We start from the raw sequence: 23330 nt of genomic DNA, 5'->3' as shown, positions 1-23330 counted from the left end.
TGCAGCAATGGTGAGTCCGGAGGGAAAGTTAACGTTTTCAAAGTGGAAGTACAGACACTACTTTAATCTCTTTTGTCTATGTCCGTTGTAAGCAACTCTTATCTAATGAATCATCTCTCAGTGGCACACGCTTCTACAACACTAGTGGCCAAAAACACCGTTGTTGACACTGCTGATGATGATAGCAGGTCAGGTGTGGCTAGCGTGAGCTCCGCTAACAAAGAAGGACACGGAGCTGTCCAAGCAGCATCAGCTGGATTTTTCTGCTCCAGCTTCACAAAAACTTGACACATACTGAACTGAATGCAATGATAGGCAGGTATGTTGTTGAGAACATGCTCCTGTTATCAACAGCTGACTCAGACTCCTTCAGAGCCCTCACTGGTAAAATATCGGGGAGAGCAGGTGCTTTTTAACGCAATAGTTACTTTTCCTGGTAACTAGTTACTTTTATAGTGGAGTAATTCCGTTAGTAACTCAGTTACTTTTTGGAAGAAGTACTCAGTAACTATTACTAATTACTTTTTTTAAAGTAATGTGCCCAACACTGGTTACATGACCGATTCCCTGAGGATTCACTGGATCTACTGAACTGCTTTGATGTCCTTCTGAACCCCTCCCAATACCCACAGGGAACGAGTGGTAAGTTGAAGCAAATTTGATAAACTAAAAGGGCTGTATAACAAAATATACGGTCTTATCATCATCATCATCATCATCACAAAAATAATCATAATCTATAGGCTGCATGACAAAAGGGCTCTGTACTAAAAAATAAAGTGCCATAGCATATACTGTATACCGTAGGCCTATTTATTTTTCAAAAGTTGTTTACTGACGTTTCAGTAAAAAAAAGAAAATCACTGATTAATTATCACTCGGGAGTATGCTGAATCAGCCATTCAAACAAGCCTTGGTCATTTTGGCAATGAAATTACGAGTGAGGACGAGTCAGTAGCAGCTACAGCCCCGCTCATCGATGCAACTTGTGCGCAACGAGACGCCTTCGCTGTGATGACAGCGCTCCGCGGTTATGGAGGCTTGACCTTCTTAACAGCCTGCGAAGTTCTCCTCAGAGACTTTAGCGAAAAATATTCCCCAAGTGGGCTAAACTGGCCAAGATAGCCTGTGTGATCCCCGTCTCCAGTGCGCCAGCAGGGAGAGGTTTCTCTCTGCAGAACCGCATCATGACAGCGCAGCGTAGTTGCCTCGGGGAGAACAAGGTTACAAGGCTGATGTGCACTGCGAGTTGCGGAGAGACACTGCGCACTTTTGATTTCAATTCAGCTGCTGCACACTTTGCTGCAGCGAAAATGCGAAAAAAGTAAAAACCCTGAAACATGTCAAGGGATTTTGTTCATATAGTTTTTATTGCATATTTATTTTAAAGGCATATAGCGAACTGACTTTTTTAAATTTCAAGTCGGCAGCACACCGCGTTGTTAAAATGTTATGAGCCAGTCCAGATGTTTTTTTTTTTTTTGCAAATTGTTTTGTCTGAGAACAGGCCTTCAGTTTCTTTATGTTCACTTTAAAAGTGCGCATTGTGCAATATTTATTTTAGGAGATATACACGTCAGTCAATTGACGGCACTCATTTGATTTGTTACAGCCAGCCTATACTTTTCAATAAAAAAGGATTATAAATTGACATGCTTTTATGTCATTCTTATATAATCCTGCATATCATTTAACATTTTAAGCTCAATAAATTCAGATAGGTACTTGACCAGAATTTCAAACATTTGTCCGGTAAATTGAAAACCTGCCGGTCACATTGTCCGGTGCCACTTTTTTCTAGCAGAAACCCTGCTTCCAACATGCACTCTGTGTGAGAGAGAGAGAAAACTAAGTAGCAAATACTGTAAAATCAGGATCGTAGAGCTTATGATAATCATCAACTTGTGAAGTAAGCCCAAATACCTGAATACACAGCCAGATAGGAATATTTAGCTGTGAATCCCTCTGTGAGAATGCTGCATTTTCTGCATTATTTGTGTGTATGAAAGAGATAGAGACAGACTGGTTCCCTGCACAACTGTGTTGTGTGTATCTGTAAGTTTGTCTGTTTCAGAATGTGTGGTCTACCTGTACAACATTTGTGTATGACTACTTTGCCATACTATAGTAATATCACTGCATTCAGTGCTGGGTTACTGCAGCTTTGCTTGGAACCATGGAAGATACATGTAAATTATCCTGCACTTCCCCGAACTGCTGCAATACTAAATGTGGAATGAATTATTTAATTTTTTTTGTCCAGGGTGTGGAGTGTCCGCTACAACCATAGCCATGACCAGCTGGTATTGACAGCTAGCAGTGACAGCCGCCTCATCCTCTCCAATATGGTGTCAATCTCCTCGGAGCCATTTGGACACTTGGTGGATGATGAGGAGCTCAGTGAGGGAGAAGACAACCACCAGGAGGACAAGTAAGAGCAACTCAGGCTAGTCAGAAAAGGAAGTGCTTCCAGTAATCTAAATCAGTAGAAATTTCTGTTTTCAATGATAGTGTGGTCTTTTAAAAAGAATTGTGGTTTATTACAGCTTGGATGCTATATATGCTATACAAATGAAAACGGAATTCCTAATCAATCCAGCTGTCCAACCTGAAAATGGCTGTATGAATCACACTTAATGTTTCATGTCATACTTTTCATATCAGAATCATTAGCAATCAACCTATTCAATCCTTGAGGTCTGACTATTTGTTAAATTAAACTTAACTTTCCATTAAGTAAAGCACCTGTGAATTTATCCCATTAGAGGATTGTCATTGACATCATAGGTTCACTTGAGAGACGTCACCTACATCACAGTGTCAACAGTAAAATTATTCTCCTCTTATATTAACATTTTCAAGTAAATAAATCAAAATATTGCCAGAGACAATTCTTTGAAATAACTGAAAAGACTGAAAAGTTCTTATTCAAACTGATGTGTGTTACTCACTAGGGTGCTTGGCCTATTCCAATCCCACCAATTACCTAGTCATATAACCATATGAAATGTCCAAATGGTGATATCACCAAATTGCTTGTTTTGTCTTACAACCAAAAATACTTAATTAACAATTAAAGTACAGAAACATAGCAGATTTTAAATTTGAAAAGTTGAAAGCAGAAAATGTCTGTGTGTGAAAATGTGAAGATTATCATAGTCCTCAGAGTAACAGTATAACCAAAATTGCAGGCATACGACGGACAGGATTTATTATATTGTCACATAGCGGAAACATGGACTGCAGGGAAGAAACATGTTTAACTGACAGCCACATGGTTTTTACAGGGCAATCATTTTACATTACAAACAAGTAAGATCTTCAGCCATTTTAGACTTACTTATCACCTACATTTACGTGATGTTAGAAAAAGTCGGACTATTGTGTTAGTCTGATTTAAACCAGACTTTTAAAGTCCTTGTAAACATGTAAGTCCAACTGAAATTGTAATAAATACAATTTCTCAAAGTCGGACTAACTCACCCAGATAATGTGGTTAGAAGGCGATTTACTCTTTCACGTATACGTATTAGTCAAACCTTGCCTCTGCGCTCTGCCTATGCGCCACAATCCCTGCGGTGGGCATTGACCCAGAAGTGGCATGAATCCGTAGCAGGAAATCGGGAAAAACAAAAGAAGAAGACAACGACGAAATTATCAACATGGCGACTGTTAGAGCAAGACATTTTTGGACCATACTTTCACTGTTCGCTATGCAGCCTGTTTGCCGCTGTTTAACTTGTTTGGTATGTGGCGTAATATATCAACCGGATGAAGGTCCAGCAGCAACTAGCTGAAATGGTGCTTATTGCCAGTTACTGTGGTTGAGTCGAAAATACTTCCGTCAATAAATCGATTCTCCCCTGGTGCTTGTATACTGGGACAATGGCAGTAGTTCAATTAACAGGCCTAATCGAGTTATGGCCGAATCTCGACTCAAGTGTGCATGGAAACGTACTGACTGTCACTCAGTCCAATCACTTGATAAAGCAGGATCTTCCAGCTCTGCAGTCCCTGGTTGTTTCTTAATGAGGGTAGAGGCCAGAGCTGCTCCTTGTTCTTCCCTGGAGCCAGAAATTCATGATTAAGCAACTGTACATAATATCTAACAGTGTCATTGCTACAGTTAGACATGCATAACAAACTTTAATGCCAATAACTGAAATGCCAAAGTGGTTACAATATAATGAATTGAATGATAATAGTCAGTCTTCTAATGGGTCCATACAAACTAGGGCTGCACGATATTAGACTTTACAAGATGTCAAAAGATTCAACCTTTTATTACCACAAGGTAATAATAAAGCTTCAACAGAACAGAAGCTATGCAATTACAAATACTCCGGAACAGATAACCAGGACTTTAAAATCTGGCGGATGCCGGAGCACGACGCAGCAATTCAGCAGAATTTAGCACCGAGCAGGCAGAAATATCAGAAATATCAATATAACATCCGGTTACTTTTCAAAGTAAAACAGTCCGTGTTGACACCAGCACACAAATCTCAAAAAAGAGACAAACACAAGCTCTTCTAGTAATCCTTTGGTCGGGAACACTTCCTGTTGTTGTTTTTATGACACATACCTATAACTGCGGTCGCGAGTGATTATGTGATTATCGCGGAAACTCCTCGTCCTCGCGACGCCAGCTGTCTACCGTTATGTGCCGTGGCTGACTCAAAACGCAACCGGTGGGGGTTACCAGATGGCAGACGGCGGAGCAAAACCGGATCGGAGCCGTAACGCAGCGGACAGTATGCAGTGGAAATTCGGGGTAGGCAACATCACCAAACACTTGGAGCATAGCATGAAGCTAAAGGAGTGTGGCGTGTTTGATTGCTATAACAAAGCGAGTGTAGCTAGCAGCCCGGCTAGCAGCCCGGCTAGTGCTAAAGACTGCAGTGCTGTGACAGCTGCACCCGGTTTCGTTTCTGCGATGTCAAGTCATGGAGTTTGTTGTTAAGTTTATAGTCATTACAGTTGGGTAGACGTTCAGAAACCATCCATGTAAAAAACCGATAAAAAATCATCAAAAAAAAGTTGTTTTTTTTTTTGTTTTTTTTTTTACTGATGTACGATAACAGTACCGTTTGTCTAGGATCTTAACGGTACCCTGGTACCGACCCAATTAGGAGCCGGTACCAAAAAGTACCGGTCCTCAGTATACATCCCTACTTAGGATATGTTTCAGTAAATGGCAAACATTAGATGTCACTTACCAGTCTAAAGAAACCTTGCAGGTTCAGTTCTTTACTCTCACAGCTGTCTCCTGTATTGAAAACCTCTGGCAAATTGTACTCTTGTCTTGCTTCTTTTTATGTCACTTATTTTATCTGCCAAGGACTTGGTGCCTTTTCAGAAGCAGTTGTTTGAGATGATGATAAAAGCATGCGCGCAGATGGCACTAGGGACGGGGGGGATATGTCCCCCCCAGATTCATAGTGATCCCCATCCGTCCCCCCCACTCAGGGGCGTCGCATCCGTGGTAAATGTGGGTGTTTTAACACCCACATTTACCACAATGAGAGGGTTCAAAACCCACACTTTTTCTGCAGTTTTACCGCAGTTTCGTTCAAACGGCTCAGTTTCTGCGGCCGCTCTGTGTCTGCGCGCTGCGGCTGCCTCCTCTCCCCCTCCCTCTCCTGTTGCTGCTTGAAACATGACACCGGCTTTGAGTGTGACCGGCTGATGATTGGCTGTTCTGCCTTAAGTCCCGCCGCTCTTGGTGTGTTAGATATATCGTTCAGCTCGTGCCGAGGAGGCGGGAACTAGCTAGGTTCATAGTTCACACCTTCACCGGCAAGTATCCACCCAACTGTTGGTCCTTTTTTGAGAGATCGCATGAGTTGATTTGTAATACACGCAGTGGCGGGAGGGGGAGCTCTGAGCCCTATTGTTAGAGAAACCGCGGGAGAAGAAGAAATGGTAATTTACATCTCCCTTTTCCAGGAACTGTGAATGAGTGTGTATGCTTTCAAGGTTTTTAAATAAGATTGATATTTGTTTATCTTTTGTTGACATAATGTCGAGTACTTTGGGTATTGTATTTCGCTTTTTAGACTAATGCTAATTACTAATTGGGAAATTGTTCAGCAGCTAGCTAAATTTGCTGATGTATGTGGCATGTAATGTATAAAGTAACTGAAGAATGCAGCCAGGGAATTGACGAGGAGGAGGGATTGCCATTGTTAAGCAAGTATTTTTGGGTTAATTGCCAGTGATTTTTGTTGTTGATTAGCTGAATACTTTTGTGGATACTTACCTGTATCCACAAAAGTGATTATAGAGGGGCAGGGGTTCAAAGTCAGAAAAGGGCAGTACATGAGTTTTTTTAGGCCTTAATAACACAATATGTAGATTAATTTAAAATTAGTAAACAAAGTACTTATAAAAAACTAACTACTTAGCTGTGTGTCCTGTGTAGCTGTGAGTGATATGTAATTGCCATTTCTTTTGTGTCAATAAATTATTGTCAACATGAGTTTATTCACATCATCATAATACTGAGGTTTAGAAGACATGCAATTCCACTGTGGTTCTTAAAAAGCAATAAAACACTGGTTTATTATTAGGCTGTTTATTGGAGGGCAAGTGCAAACTAGAAAAACAGGCTACACATCTAAAAATGTGACAAAACCAAGAAATGACTACTGTGAATGTTAGTAGGAACAACAATGTTTACAACAGCAGTCACAGTAAGCTCAATATCTGGAAGAAGTTTAAGATTTGTGGCAGATAAACAGCCGACACAGACAGCTGTCATATTATTAACTCTCATTAACAAGCAGTTTGCTTAACAAGGACAAATGGAAGCTCTTCTGAAATATGACTCATATTTCAGCACGTTGAATAAGTGGAAGGCGACTTGTTAGCCCGCACAAGGAAGTTATGTTAATGGGTTTATAACTCACAAAGGCTCAAGACGCTCCACTGTCACGTCTCATCTACGTGCATGGTGGAGTTCTGATGAGGCAGCGGCTTCGCTCTCTCTTTGTCTTCAAAATAAGAGCTTTACATTGCACCCCATTGGTGTTTAGAACTGGGTTCTTAGCGGGGGGATTTTAATTTGAAAGTAGCGACAGTTCGTAGAGAGAGACAGCGGAGCAGCGGACAGAGAAGCGGCTTTAGGCTCAACACACTCACACTCACACACAACACCATATTATGAGGAAATGTGTACGGTAGATAACCGTGGCATTTTTATACCACCGGTTTTTTGACATCCCTTTGCAAAACAGGAATTTATGTATTCATTAGAAAACACACAAAAAGGGCATTTTATAATATGAGGCAAAAAGGGCAGAGGCTCAAGCACCCTTTGGGCTTTTTGTGTGCAAGTAAGCAACACTTTTGCAGTGACAGTCCTGTCAGACCCATGTCATCAGGCTTACTGCTGTCTTTTTGTCACACAGTATCAAGATGCAGAAAAGAAAGAGGCAGGAGACGATTGACACCTTTTTCAAAAGAAAGCCTGTAAGTGAAGTTGAAAGCTGAAAGTTGAAAAATGTTGACATTAAACAACAGTAGCCTATTTCAATTAAATATTGCTTGCATTTATTTTATGATATTACTTTTCAATATTCACTGAGGTTTGCTAGTGCCATGGCTGTAACAGTTTGAGCCTATTCCTTTACCAATGCACCCTTGTGTGTGTGTTTGTGTTATGGGTGGTGCTTATTTCCATCCCAGGTGCACGTGTGTGTCTGCTGTGTTTAAATCAAATTCACAATTTCATTTCAAACGTTTTGATCAGGGTGTATGTGAGGATGTGGCCAGGAGTGAGGAAGACAGAGATGATGAGGGAGGAAAAGGCAGACAAGAAGAGGGCAGACAAATAGCAGGCAGACAAATAGAAGGCAGACAAATAGAAGGTAGACAAGAAGCAGGCAGACAAGAAGATGGCAGACAAATAGCAGGCAGACAAGAATATGGCAGACAAGAAGATGGCAGACAAATAGCAGGCAGACAAGAAGATGGCAGACAAGAAGAAGGCAGACATGAAGCAGGCAGACAAGAAGCAGGCAGACAAATAGCAGGAAGACTAATAGCAGGCAGACAAGAAGATGGCAGACATGAAGCAGGCAGACAAAAAGAGGGCAGACATGAAGCAGACAGACTAGACGAGGGTCGACAAATAGCAGGCAGTCAAGAAGAGGGCAGACATGAAGCAGACAGACAAGAAGAGGGCAGACAAGAAGAAGGCAGACATGAAGCAGACAGACAAGAAGAGGGTCGACATGAAGCAGGCAGACAAGAAGATGGCAGACAAATAGCAGGCAGACAAGAAGAGGGCAGACAAGAAGAGGGCAGACAAATAGGCAGACGAATAGCAGGCAGATAAGAAGCAGGCAGACAAGAAGAGGGCAGACAAGAAGAACATTATCCTCCTGGCCTGCAGGCAATTCCTAAGGACAGTGATGCAGGCCCTAGTCAGTCAAGAGAGGGTCTGCCAGGGGGTAGCCAAGGACAGACAGAAGGAGTACAGACAGAAGAGGCAGGGACAGAACAAGGAGGGACAGGAGGCGACACAGAGGGAGAGGAAGTTGACATGATAATGACATTTACGAAGCCGAATCAACCTGACCCTAAAGCTTTGCAAAAGCAAGTGCTCAAAGACCAGACACTGACATTCCAAAAAGCATGGTATGAGAAGCATCCCTGGCTGCATGTTAGCATGGGTACTGATGGTGTTCTGTGTTTTCACTGCTCTAAATACTTTAAGTCAGGGAAACCACCACAAGCTAAGAGTATAGACCAAGCCTTTGTCAATACTGGATTTAAAAACTGGAAAAAAGCACTTGAAAAATGTTCCATGCATGAGAAATCAGAGGGTCACAAACTGGCTGTTAGAACCGCTGCATATGAAAACAGGCCAGTTACTACACAGTTGAGCAGTGCAGTCAGCACACAGCAGGCAGAAAACAGAGCTAGCCTGTTAAAAATAATAGGGGGTGAGATGTTTCTGGCGAGGCAGGGATTGGCCTTTAGAGGGCATGAACATCATCAAGGTAACCTTGGCCAGCTTCTGAAATACAAAGCTGAAGATGATGAGTCATTCAGTAGGTGGTTATCTGCAAAGAGGGGGTTGCACACATCTTGGGATTGTCAAAATGAGCGGATAAATTTGATGAGTTCGTCAATTATCAGGAAAACTGCAGATGAGATCCGGTCCTTACCAGTGTTGCAGTATTCCATTATTATGGATGGGACAAAAGATGTCTCTGGTGTTGAGCAGGAGGCGATGTGCCTACGTTATGTTGACACTGATTTGCTGGTGCACGAAGACTTCGTAGGGTTGTATGAAGCAACGTCTACAAAAGGTGAAAACCTTGCCAGGATCATTTTGGATAATCTGTTGAGGCTGAATTTGCCAATATCGGGCCTCAGAGGCCAGGCATATGATGGAGCTTTGAATATGGCTGGAAAGTACTCTGGTGCACAGGCTGTTATTCAGCAAGCACAGCCACTAGCACCATATATACACTGTGGAGCACACTGTGTCAATTTACACAACAAGCTTGCTCAGCCTCGTATGTTGTGCGAAATGCACTTGACTGGATACATGACCTGGGCAAATTTTTTGGGCAGTCTGGTAAGATGAAAGAGAAGTTTAAAGCCATTGTTGCAGCTAAAGGGGAAGGGCCAGCCCTGTCCATCAGGCCTTTATGTCCCACAAGGTGGACTGTACGCTCACCTGCTATCTGTGCTGTTCTCAGCCAATATGGGATGGTACTAAGTGCACTAGATGAGATGGCTGCAAGTCATTCTGAGTCTGCAAGCAGGGCAGAGGGCTTAACTGTGTGTTCAACTTCAATAGGGTAATGTTGTACTGGGACTTCTGCTTGCTTTGGATGTGATCAGTGAACTAGAGGTTCTAAACACATCTCTCCAGAAGAAAACTCAGACAATGGAGGGCATGCTCTCTGCAGTCTCTTTGGTCCAAGACAGCTTGGAATCCAAAAGAAACTCAGAACACTTTGAGGCAGTCTTTAAGGAGGCAGAGGACAGGTGTGACAATCTGTCTCTGGAGCCCATTGTTCCACCTCGCACACATAGGCCCCCTAACAGATACTCTGGGCAGGCTCCTGCATACACACCTAGATCAGCTGTGGATTTTTACAGAGCAGAGTTCTACCGAGTCCTAGACACAGTAGATGCACAAATCACTGAGAGGTTTATGCAACCAGGCATTCAAAGATTAAAAGCACTGGAAAACTCGCTCCTGACTCCCCTATAAATGAGGCAGCAGTTCGTAAATATCCTGAACTGAAAGCGGAAGACTTGAGAGTCCAATTGGCCATGTTTAAAAACAAGTTCAAGCTCAACACAACTGCAGATGCTGTGCATGCTTTGAGCGAAATGCCCCCTGAAGACTGTGGTCTGTTTGATCAGGTAGAGACACTAGTGACGTTGTTGATGGTGGTGCCCATATCCTCTGCTGAGGCAGAGTGCAGTTTTAGTGGGTTACGCAGGTTAAAAACATGGTTGTGATCAACCATGACTCAGAAAAGACTGAATGGCATTGCTGTGTGCCATATTCACCAAGAGAGGCTTGACAGACTGGACAGACAAGAAATTGCCCAGCAGTATGTTCAGGGTAATGAAAGGAGGAGAGACGTTTTCGGGTCCTTCATTGAGTCTGCTTCTAGCAGTGGTGGGCAAGTTACTTCTAAAATGTAATGTATTTCACATTACTAGTTACTTGTTATTGAAAGTAATAAGTTTCTTTACAATATTACCTTCTGTGTAGAGTAATAAGTTACTCATTTCTTTTTAGTTACTTTCACCAAAATAAACATTTAGGACAAGGCATTACAAAATGAAGGGGCACAATATTTTGTCATAGTAAATAGTCCTCAGTTAACTGTAGTTCCTCATAAATTGATTGATTGATGATTTATTGTTGTATTTCTTTTAAATTAAGCTTTTTAATATTTCCACTTGTATTCTTTTAATCTTCTACAAGTATATGAATTTCAATTTACTTTGCAAAGTTTTAAAAGTTGTCGTGAATGATTTTTCCTCAGACACTGAGACACAAATCTCTAGTGACTCATAACTTTATATATTTCTATCCATATTTTTTCTTAGTGAGGGCTTTGTTCGTTAACCCCCATTTATGCGTATTGTAAAACATGGAGATGTATTTATTGTTTTACTTAACAAATAAAATTTTAATAAATAATGAATCACCTCTCACACCATCTCATCTTAAATGAACTATCTTTGGAAATGTGTTTATATCTTAACAATAGGGCTATATCATAAGAGATGTGTTTTTACCTTGTCACTTGATTGAACAGTGATTTTGCAGACAAGCTTTTGAAACGCCAGCGACTCAACTGAGGCAGCGCATCCTTCACGACATACCCTGCCATCAGCCTGCTCACTTCTCCTGGGGCAAGCATCTTCACCTCTGTTCTGAACTGCGTGGTTTTCTATTTCTGTGACAAATTCAAAATAGTGCGAGTATAACCACTTAGAAAACGTTGAATTATCAGCTGCTGTTGTTGCCATCTTGCCATCTCCAAACCAGACTGTCTTCTTCTTCTGTAGATTTAAAACAGTCTTCTTCCCCTCTTTATTTACGGTTTTTTTGAAACCTCTGCCTGTGCGACAGCTAGGATTGTAACACTTTACCGGACTCAGTAACTATAATGATATTACCAAAATATAGTTAGTAAAGCATTATATTACTCCGTTACTGCCCAAACGTAATATATTACCCCCAACACTGGCTTCTAGACAGTAAATGTGTTTGGCTGCACTATAGGGAATTCCTAATAGTACTACTTCTGTCATTTAAAATGTAAATTTCATTTACAGTAAACATACTTATTTTCATTTATGTAAATATGTTTTTGTTTAAACTTCTGAGTTCATACACAAATGTTTAAATAAAACATATTTTGCATATGACATGAAGTTTTGGTAGGTGATTGGCATTCCAGACAAATAACACGTTCATCATGTATGGCTAGTGTTGATCAGGTAGGCTTTTGTTTAACAATGTTCATTATTGTTTATCCAGGATTTCAAATAGGAATTCTCCAATGGCTTTTTAGTGCAAACCATTGGCCCATAGGCTATTACAAAAGTAACTACTTGAGTGCTAGTTAAAACCCAGATTACACAAAAATAACTTATTGAGTGGAAATCATTTGCTGACAGCTGGGTCCCCCGCAGTTCAAAAATCCCATCTGCGCCCCTGGATAAAAGTATATTTTCTAGAGCTTCTGGATCTTTGTGTTACTGAATAACTAACTGAGGCTGTTACCGTCTCTGTGTTAATTCCAAAGATGTTTAATTATATCTGGACTAGGGCCAGACCAATCTGGATTTTTTTGGGCCAATGCCAATACTGTTATTCCCAGAGGAAAGAGATCTCAGTAGTGTCTCATTCATTTCTCCTAGACAACTATGAGATCTGTGTGAGACCAAAGTGAAGCTGTGGCTGATTTCTCCTGTTTCTCAATTGTTTCTCCTGAGAAACAGGTGCAGAAATCTCAACTTGGGCTCCCTGTAAGTTTCAAAGGAGATCTCATCAAGCTCTCAATGAAGTTTCAGAATGTCTCTCCAGTGCTGGAAAGGAGCAAGGTTTAAGCGGTAAAGTCTCAAGTCTCACCTATTGCTCCTAAGGAATTTTAGGAGAAACAAATGAGACAAAACGAGACTGAAATGAGAACTGTCATTGAGCTCCTTTACTGCTCCATAGCCATAAAGGAGCAAGCTTTGAGCAGTAAAGTTTTCCTCTGGGTTATGGAGTAGAACATACTGATAACCAAAATATAGGCTGGATACATTTATTAAACTTTTTTTGATCCCTTAATTTAGTTCACTTGTTACAAAGATATGAATTGAAGGCAGAACATGTTATTGTTTAAGAATACTTTTATTTTCAAAAATTAGTGCAGGAACCTTTCCATATTGTTATCATAATAATAATTATAATTATCATTACAAATATGTCTGAAGTTCTGTGGGGCATTTCAATATTTCCTTTTTTGAGTTTAATGGTCACAGTCAAGAGATGACAAATGCCTCTGCTTAAAAAAAAAACAACGCTGCTTTGAATATAACCTTAATGTGCTCGGTCATAAGATTAATGTTATATGGTAACATCAAATTATGATCAATAAGAATGACATGACGGTTGTTGTTAACATTAACATTAGGTTCTTCATTTACTTCCAGGCCAGCAATACAGGTTAGCCTTACTTTACCTTGCTAACATATCAAACAGATAAGCATGACTGACAAAACAAAGCCCATCATGACTCAAGTGGGTTGAATTGAAATTAGAAAATTATGGAGACATTGTTTATTTCACAAACTAATTATAAACTTAATGTGGAGGCAAACTCTTCTCTGCTCAGCTAATGTGCTCAGCCAGGTCCACACCATAAGAGACAGTAAATAGTGCATTATTATTATTATTAGACATTATTTCTAAATAAAACCAAGTCATATTCCCAGTTTATCAGGAAAAATAAAAGTGTTAAAGTCTGCATCTTTTTTTATTTATTTTCTTTACGTCAGAGCTCAATTTGTGGCAGACGCGTCAGACATCTGCAATACGACCGTTTCGCGGAGCTGCACTTAATACTACTCAGTTGATGTGGCACGTAAAAAACTAACACTCAAAGAATGCGAGTTCTCTCGAGCAGTACAGGCTCAGACACCGAAGCAACAAACAGTCGCGGATACTTCCAAAAGGACAAAGAAATATCCTCGAGACAGCGACATGGCCACACATATTACAGAGAAGGTAACTGAATTAATGGCTCTGGATAACCAGCTCATCTCTGTGGTAGAGGATCAGGGTTTTCTTCGTCACCTGGAGTTTCTGAATCCCCGGTGTGCCCTACCATCTTGGCATTACATAACATTGACTCCACGTTCGAGTTACAGCGTGCCGATATGCGAACTAGTTTCGTGGGTCTCATACTGCAGAGCATGTAAAACAGGCAACCGAGGACATGCTGAATGCTGTGAAATAGACAAGCAACACGTCCACGTCGTCGTTTAGCTCAGTTGGTAGAGCGCGCGCCCCATGTGGCGAGGCTCTGCAGTGGACCTGGGTTCGACTCCCGGCCCAGGTCCCTTTGCTGCGTGTCACTCCCCCTCTCTCTCCCCCTGTTTCCTGTCATATCTTCAGCTGTACTTTCAATAAAGCCATCAAAAGGCCAAAAAAATACTTAATAAAAAAGAAAAGAAAAAAGGAACGGCTTGGATGCAGGTGCCTTTTTTCTTAATGCAGCTGTATTATCCAGGAAAATATTAGTTAAGGCTAAGTATCGGATAGGGACTCGGTATCGGCAGATACTAAATATTAAAGGACTCGGATCGGGATCGGGGTAAAAAAACCTGATCGGGACATCCCTAATCAAAGCTGCTGTGTGGCACATTAAGCCAAAATGACTCGATAAAAATACACAGCTCTTCCGTGTTATGGGGCCCATAGAGTGTGCGCATTAGAGACCTCTGCCTACTGAGTCAGCTAAACTTCCAGTTTAGCATCAAGCTAACTTAAATGGAGATTTAAAAAATATAATTGTATGGCTCTTCTGGACTTTCCAAATGTTATTGGACAAAATGGATCAACTTATGTCAATTAATTTTCTCAGGAGTTTTGTGATGCACAACGAAATCCACATTTGTCAGAATTTTAGATTATGAGAAAAATGTCTTTTTGGGCCCCAGTGTATTACTTAATGATGTAATTACACAGTTTTGCCAATACTCAAACTGGCTTCATAGCCTGGCGCTCATACTGCGGACCTGGGTAGTTCCCTCACAGCCGGCTCTCAATTTCTTCATCCTATCCTGTGGCAAACTAGAGGCTACAGTGCCTCAAGATTGCCCCCCAGGTCAGGGGGACTTATTACAAGAAAGGATGGTCCATCCTTGGCTGCTTAGCAGTGGATATCTCTGGGATACAATACATAGGCATCTTGAACATGAAGCCAGAACTGTTACTTCTTCGCATTCTGCTGAAGGGGATACTTCATTTTTTGTATGTTTTGAAATTAAATTATGTGCAGCTCTTACACAATGCACCTTTAGTGCCGGAGAGTAGAAATGGTCAAAGGCATGGATCAGTGGAAATTGACCTTAAGTTGTGGCTGTTCATCTGAACCAAGTAAGTTTATCTTGGTCTCATCAGACCACAGGACATGGTTCCAGTAATCCATGTCCTTTGTCTGCTTGTCTTCAGCAAACTGTTTGCAGGCTTTCTTGTGCATCGTCTTTAGAAGAGGCTTCCTTCTGGGATGACAGCCATGCAGACCAATTTGATGCAGTGTGCGGCGTATGGTCTGAGCACTGACAGGCTGACTCCACCCCTTCAACCTCTGCAGCAATGCTGGCAGCGCTCATACGTCTATTTTCCAAAGACAACCTCTGAATATGACGCTGTGCACGTGCACTCAACCTCTTTGGTCGACCATGGTGAGGCCTGTTCTAAGTGCAACTTATCCTGTTATATCGCTGTATGGTCTTGGTCACGTGCTGCAGCTCAGTTTCTGGGTGTTGGCAATCTTCTTATAGCCCAGGCCATCTTTATGCGGAGCAACAATTCTTTTTTTCAGATCCTCAGAGAGTTCTTTGCCATGAGGTGCCATGTTGAACTTCCAGTGACCAGTATGAGAGAGTGTTAGAGCGATAGCACCAAATTGAACACACCTGCTCCCCATTCCAGACATGAGACCTTGTAACACTAATGAGTCACAGGAGGGAAAATGGCGAATTGGGCCCAATTTGGACATTTTCACTTAGGGGTGTACTCACTTTTGTTGCTGGTGGTTCAGACATTAATGGCTGTGTGTTGAGTTATTTTGAGGGGACAATGCCAATTCTTGATTTTTATAAACCACCCTTTCATCTGTTAAACATTAAGGGGAATGTGATTTAATTCTCCTGTGTGCACAATTCGCCTCGCACACACTTTCAAGATTACTCTTTTTCTTGCTCTGGACATCTCCCTTTTATAACATTATCTACACTTAACAAAAATATAAACGGAACACTTTTGTTTTTGCTCCCATTTTTCATGAGCTAACCTCAAAGATCCATTTCTCTCAAATATTGTTCACAAATCTGTCTAAATCTGTTTTAGTGAGCACTTCTCCTTTGCTGAGATAATCCATCCCACCTAACAGGTGTGGTATATCAAGATGCTGATTAGCCAGCATGAATATTGCACAGGTGTGCCTTAGGCTGGCCACAATAGAATGTGCAGTTCTGCTTTATTGGGGGGGCCTGGGGGGGTCAGAAAACCAGTCAGTATCTGGTGTGACCACCATTTGCCTCACATCTCCTTCGCATAGAGTTGATCAGGTTGTTGATTTTGGCCTGTGGAATGTTGGTCCCCTCATCTTCAATGGCTGTGCGAAGTTGCTGGATATTGGCAGGAACTGGAACACACTGTCGAATACGTATCGTATACATGTCGTATCCAGAGCATCCCAAACATGCTTAATGGGTTACATGTCCGGTGAGTATGCTGGCCATGCAAGAACTGGCCACAATAAAAGGCTACTCTAAAATGTTCAGTTTTATCACGCAGCACAATGCCACAGAGTTTTGAGGTAGCGTGCAATTGGCATGCTGACTGCAGGAATGTCCACCAGAGCTGTTGCCCGTGAATTGAATGTTCATTTCTCTACCATAAGCCAAAGCCAAAGGTGTTTCAGACAATTTGGCAGTACATCCAACTGGCCTCACAACTGCAGACCACCTGTAACCACAATAGCCCAGGACCTGCACATCCAGCATGTTCACCTCCAAGATCGTCTGAGACCAGCCACCCGGGCAGCTACTGCAACAATCGGTTTGCATAACCAAAGAATTTCTGCACAAACTGTCAGAAACGTCTCAGGGAAGCTCATCTGCATGCTCGTCGTCCTCATCGGGGTCTCGTCCTGACTGCAGTTCGTCATCGAACCGACTTGAGTGGGCAAATGCTCACATTTGATGGTTGCACTTGTTGCCCACTCAGTGTCTGGCACGTTGGAGAGGTGTTCTCTTCACGGATGAATCCCAAATTTCACTGTTCAGGGCAGATGGCAGACAGCACGTGTGGCGTCATGTGGGTGAGCGGTTTGCTGATGTCAACGTTGTGGATCGAGTGGCCCATAGTGGCGGTGGGGTAATGGTATGTGCAGGAGTATGTTTTGGACAACAAACACAGGTGCATTTTATTGATGGCATTTTGAATGCACAGAGATACCGTGACAAGATCCTGAGGCCCATTGTTGTGCCATTCATCCCCGACCATCCCCTCATGTTGCAGCATTATAATGCACGGCCCCATGTTGCAAGGATCTGTACACAATTCCTGGAAGCTGAAAACATCCCAGCTCTTGCATGGCCAGCATACTCACCGGACATGTAACCCACTGAGCATGTTTAGGATGCTCTGGATCGGCATGTACAGCAGCGTGTTTCAGCTCCTGCCAATATCCAGCAACTTCGCACAGCCATTGAATAGGAGTGGACCAACATTCCACAGGCCACAATCAACAACCTGATCAACTCTATGCGAAGGAGATGTGAGGCAAATGGTGGTCACACCAGATACTGTCTGGTTTTCTTACCCCCCCCCCCAGACCCCCCCAGTAAAGCAAAACTGCACATTTCAGAGTGGCCTTTTATTGTGGCCAGCCTGAGGCACACCTGTGCAATATTCATGCCGTCTAATCAGCATCTTGATATGCCACACCTGTTAGGTGGGATGGATTATCTCAGCAAAGGAGAAGTGCTCACTAAAACAGATTTAGACAGATTTGTGAACAATATTTGAGAGGAATGGATCTTTTGTGTATATAGAAAAAGTTTTAGATATTTGAGTTCAGCTCATGAAAAATGGGAGCAAAAACAAAAGTGTTCCGTTTATATTTTTGTTCAGTGTATGATGAGTGACAGTGATACCTTTTCTTCAGTTTTGATTCTGTATTATAATGCACATGTAGAATCATAGCTCTGTGTTAAGGCACCGGCGGTCTTTTACCTCCCATATGTTTCTGGACTTCTACAGGGAGCCTAATGAAACAAATTTTAGAATTTTAGAATTGCAGGGATATCCTCTGTAAGGCTTAGCATTCAATGCTTTTAAAGTCTGCCACTGTTCTCCATCCATTACGGTCCCATTTGCCCTCTCATCCATAACTACCAGCTCTTAAACTCAATGACTGACTCTCACCTACAATTATCAACTGTTCTTCCTAATCACTAGCACTCAACTTCTGCTATACTTATTGACCCCACTTGTATGTGTACTACGTGTCCACAGTACCTGGACACCACGTACATAACTCTTCCAGTGTTTGGACTATTTCCTGACTTTATATGATGAAATTCAACAGTTTAATTAATTTAGCAAATGATTGTTTTTGAGATTATCGGACAGTGGAGGCTTGGACTGATGTTCTTACAACGAGTATATTTGTTTTAGTGTCAATTTAACAATAGTAGTAATCCTGCAGAACAGCCTCAATGTAATAGATATTTCAGGAATGTGGAACTAGAAATATGAGCACCATCATCTCAAAAGATATTCCCTCATTTGATCTTCTGTGTCCGTGGAGGCACACACGTACAAAAATCAAACATGCAATATTACAATCTTTAGTTTGAACAAAAGTCTTTGATCTGCGTTATACACACAGAAACTGCTTAGGCAACTCAAAATTATTAATTAAAGATAATTTAATAAAAACAAGCTAACGGCTAATTAAACATAATCACAACCTTAAACAATACAAACTGGAGTACCCAAGCAGGCACCAGCTTTCCAGGAGGGAGAGATGGAGCCATCTTGGAATCACCTGGCTTTTAAAGGATCAGGTGATACCAATCCCTCAACGAGGTGGGTAGGGCCATACCAGGGAGAACCTGAACAGAGGAGCACAGACAGGAAAAGGACAATAGACACTGGCCCAAGGCCAAAGGCCATCACATCTGACAAAAATCTGCCAGATTATGTGTCACTTGGTGAATGATTTGGGAGCTCTGGGTGCATGCTTCATGGAGGGAACATTTTGATGAAGGTTCTCACACATGGAGGGAAGTTTACCATTTTTCATGTGCATTTACTACCCACATTGGAATTATACAAATTTGGTTAAAACCCCAGGATGCGTGGCAGGCTTTGGATCTAATTTTACACAGTGGCCAAAGTATCAGAGTAATTACAACATCAGGAAGCTGCTGGAACCCCCGAAAAGACATTTCCCATTAGCTTAAATTGTGACAGAGGTAGCTGTTTTTTGAGTGTCACAACCACCACAAAATTACTAATTTCACAATCGAATATGTTTCATCCAATAGCAACCAAGTACTAGAAAAGTCCAGCTGAATCAGATGACAAAAAATTGCCCAGTTAATTCAGCAGAGGGCTAAAGCCGGGAAGTTGTTGCCTTTATATGCCACTGAGCAGCTGTCATCGGAATGATGGGATGATGCCTATGACACTTTATTCAGCTCTCATAATATGTCTATTTATTCTACTCAGAAAAATAAAAGCTAGGTTTAACTTTCTTCCATTTGGACAGCATAAGAGTTCCTTGCCCAAGTCATCTCCACTGTTTCAGCTACAGCTACAATGCCAAGAACCGCCACCGCTGATAGGACGCTACAGTGACAATGCCATTCATCAGACGTAGTTGTGGACTGCCAAGTCAAATTTGCTGCTGATTTACACAGAAAAACATTTTGATTGCTGTTAGCATTTGTGCTCATCAGAAGCTGATTTGAGCTTTTCAAGTTCTTAGATTTTAGTGGTAGCGGGTGACAATAAGCCGCATTTTTCTCTGGAGCAAGGACCACAGGAAGGTGATTGAGCCCGATTTTGTTCACCGGCCACTGAGTGATAGAAAGACAATTATTGTGTCCCTCCAAGGGATAATTATTAAATTCAAGACCATTTAATAATTGGCTGGAAAATGTATTAATAATACCTTTCAGGATAATGTAATACAACACTTTACCCTTGCATTTAGGGTCTACTGAGGCAGAAGTCCTATATTGTCAAATAAGTCGTCATGGGTAGAGCACTTTGTGTTTTAATTTGGCGCAGTAGTCCAGTCCAGAGGACCAAAGGACTGGACTACTGTCTCTGTGAAAAGGTTAATGTGTAAAATAAATCCAAATATTTATGTCAGAACTATTTACAGCAGTAGATTGGGGAAAATTTGGGATGGAAATAATGCTAATGTTATTTAAAGTCACATTGTTGTAGCACTGAAGATGCAGAAATGCAGTGAATAAACAATGAAAATATTCTCCCGTCATCAGCAGGTGTGTGGGGCTGGTGACAACATGGAGATGAACTGATACAAACAGAAGTCGTGTGAATGTGTGCACGTTTGTGAGAGAAAGAGAGAAAGGGAGAGACAGTGATTCATGCCATGTTCTAAATAATGATCACTCACTCACTGTGGCGAGATAGGCAAAAACTGTTTGGAAACGGGCAGTGGTTGTGACAGGGGGACGCGCCATGACCTCAGAATCAAAGTCCTAAATCGATCCTAACCCAATGTTGAATTGTATTACAGAACCTGTAAGCCCACACAAGGAGATAGCGAGTGAAAAAAACTGCCCACACGTCAGCCTTCTCTAGCACCTTTAACACCAAATGTAAAAGATAAAGATCAACTACTTTGGCTGTATGAATCACACAGAACTCCATTTGGCCTCACAAACTCACCCTCAGCCTTAAGAAGGAGAGCTTCAGAGGCCTCAGAGACAGAATATGCATTTCATACATGGACGATGTCTTAGTTTACAGTAAAACATTCCCACAGCATGTTGAGGATATGAGATTGGTCCTTAAGCGACAGTAAGCTTTGGGAATTAAGCTGAGGCCAGACAAATGTGACCTTTTCAAAAATGAGGTACGCTATGTTGAGAAAGTGAGGAATGTTGGCTGCGTGTTGAGTTATTTTGAGGGGACAGTCAATTTACACTGTTATACAAGCTGTACACTGACTATTTTACATTGTAGCAAAGTGTCATTTCTTCAGTGCTGTCCCATGAAAAGATATAGTAAAATATTTACAAAAATGCGAGGGGTGTACTCACTTTTGTGAGATACTGTATGTAACCCAAATTTGTAAATGGGACATCCAGAAAAATCCTGAAGTGCAAAGCAAAGGTCCCGTGTGTCACGTCCTTGCAACACATTGTTTTGCAATCAAAGTATAACATTTTGTGTGTGTGTGTGTGTGTGTGTGTGTGTGTGTGTGTGTGTGTGTGTATTTGTTAGAAGTAAAGAGCCCCTAAAGGACAGTGTGGTGTCCACCTATGAGGAACATGAAGACAGTGTGTATGCAGCAGAGTGGTCATCAGCTGACCCCTGGCTCTTCGCCTCACTCAGCTACGATGGACGACTCGTCATCAACAGGGTTCCTCGCGCACTCAAATACCGCATCCTACTCTGAGAGGGTGGGGAGGGACAGGTGATCTGTATGTATGTGCAGAGTTCAAGTGAAGAGATTGCTACAAAAAACAGTATACCATGGCGCAGTTAAGTGTGCTGTGGAAGACACTGCAAACAGCTTGTGAAGGCAGCAATACTAAAGACTGTGTGTGTTATGTAAATATACTGTAGGTCATGTGTCCCATTGACCACAGTAAACAATAAAACTGTTCTGGCTATCCCAATTAAAATAATAAAAAGACTTGATGAACATTTGACATGGTGTGCTTCTTAAATGTTTACAGCAACCTCATAAGAAAGGAGCAGATACACAATAAAAATCCCTTTCATCAGTCTGTGTCATGTCATTAGGTTCATTCATGGTTTTTCTGCATGATTTTGTTTGTCTTAATCTTTTTATCCACATTTGATGTTATTGGCATTATGTGTGAAACAGGTGTTTAATAATCCTCTACTACCAGTGCTGACATTCTTTCTATTAAGTTACAAACTGCTAAAGACACAATATCTGATAATCTGATATCAGTGAGAAAGACAAAAAATGTAAGTTAAAAGAAATTACATTTCAAATCTGAACCCCAGTGGCATGACCTTACAGATCTTAACTTACTCAAGGATACCTCTGGTAATATACAACCTATACTTATTTAGCAAATTTTTCCTATCAAGACGATTATGTGTAGGGTTGCTGCTAACTATTTTCATCAAACTTGAATCTGATGATTACTGATTTATCAATCATTGAATTATTAAACCTAGATTTTGTTTGGGGGCGACAACTGACAACAGAAAGCTGTAAAGTTGGGAGCAAACAGTTGTTTATTTGCATATTCAGCAGAAACAGCAACATTAGCAATAATTTAAAGGCATGTTCCTCACTGCCAGATGATGTCTCACAAAAGCCTTACCAGCAAAACGATTGTTTTCCTATGATTTGTTGTGCTCTTCTCTTGTGCCTTGAAGCAGCAATGAATGTAGCGATGAGTCACAGTGTTATCAAGGCCTACCTGTTACTGAGCTGCTGCTCTATAACTGATGTTCCACTATATTAACCAGCTAGTTGCTAAGTTTGGCCAATTCTACACCTGAGGAGTTAAATATGGTTAATCATGGTGATGACTTGTGTTTTTTCAAGATGATTCTCCCAGTGTCCTCCTGTTAATCTAAATATGTACCTGCTCCATGTATAACTGTTTTATTTTTTTTTGCATATAAGTTGCCAAAGACACTACCAGTTTACTATGTTACTGTTGTTTGGTCATGTAACGTTGCTTTGTGGGACGTTTCTCTTTATTTTGTTAAATGAATTGTCTGTGAACACCATCAGACTGGCACACCCCCACTCCGTGCCACCAGCTTATCCATGCTGCGCCTCTGATGCTATCTCCGGAGGCACATCAGTGTTGGAGTGAAATTTCACCCCTCGCCGCTTCTAAGATTTTCACGCAGAGGAAGATGCAGAGAATTGCTGCAGGATCCATGCACTCAAAGGGCAGCATGAAGTTTACCAAGACAGAAAACAGAGTAAAGAACCTGTTTTTTTTTGTCCACTTTGTAGTTTAGTTTGTAATGTAGCCTTTCTTTTGACTGTAGATGTAGAATCTGCTGTCTACCGTATCCCTTACCTCTCCCCTTGTTGCTGTGCACACTTCTCCCTTCCTCTCTTCCTCCATACAGTGAGCTGTGGCTGGTCAATAGAGACAGTCCGAGTCCATTGACAGGCCTTTTACTTGCAGCTTGACTCAACGCATCATACAATTATACACTCTCACACACATACACACACTAGTGCCAAGGGAGGGAAGCATGCACTTTATTAGGTATGCCAGTTTGGCCAAGCAGGGCCGAGGCTGAATACAGAGTATATTCATTTATCTAATCAGAATAGCTG

General features: G+C 41.5%; 2 protein-coding genes and 1 long non-coding RNA gene across 5 annotated transcripts in view; 2 read left to right on the top strand and 1 right to left on the bottom strand.

Moving 5' to 3' along the window:
• Positions 1 to 21696, top strand: part of eipr1 (EARP complex and GARP complex interacting protein 1) — a 226433-nt gene extending 204737 nt beyond the window's left edge. For 2 of the 3 annotated variants that reach the window (XM_030443726.1, XM_030443724.1), the window contains 2 exons: positions 2264 to 2431; positions 21266 to 21696. In XM_030443726.1, the coding sequence (XP_030299586.1) occupies positions 2264 to 2431; positions 21266 to 21440 (343 nt within the window). In that variant the 3' untranslated portion in view covers positions 21441 to 21696. The remainder of the gene's footprint in view (positions 1 to 2263; positions 2432 to 21265) is intronic. The other variant, XM_030443725.1, reaches the window with a different exon arrangement.
• Positions 3186 to 5629, bottom strand: LOC115597627 (uncharacterized). Its single transcript, XR_003987129.1, has 2 exons — positions 5220 to 5629; positions 3186 to 4064 (listed from the first exon to the last, which is right to left on the bottom strand). It is a non-coding gene; the product is annotated as an uncharacterized LOC115597627 (long non-coding RNA).
• LOC115597625 (zinc finger MYM-type protein 1-like) lies at positions 7416 to 11835 on the top strand. Its single transcript, XM_030443730.1, has 2 exons — positions 7416 to 7473; positions 7754 to 11835. Exon 2 carries the CDS (start codon positions 8549 to 8551, stop codon positions 9599 to 9601), a length of 1053 nt encoding a protein of 350 aa, XP_030299590.1. The 5' UTR covers positions 7416 to 7473; positions 7754 to 8548; the 3' UTR covers positions 9602 to 11835.
• Positions 21697 to 23330: the final 1634 nt, after the last annotated feature.

The sequence above is a fragment of the Sparus aurata genome, chromosome 16 (genome assembly GCF_900880675.1).
Source record: "Sparus aurata chromosome 16, fSpaAur1.1, whole genome shotgun sequence".
Lineage (NCBI taxonomy): Eukaryota > Metazoa > Chordata > Actinopteri > Spariformes > Sparidae > Sparus > Sparus aurata.
The sequence above is the reverse complement of the archived record's forward strand: the minus strand, read 5'-3'. Positions and strand labels throughout refer to the sequence as shown.

Coding starts and splice junctions, on each gene's coding strand:
- LOC115597625 (XM_030443730.1), top strand. CDS start 8,549: ATGATAATGACATTTACGAAGCCGAATCAACCTGACCCTAAAGCTTTG.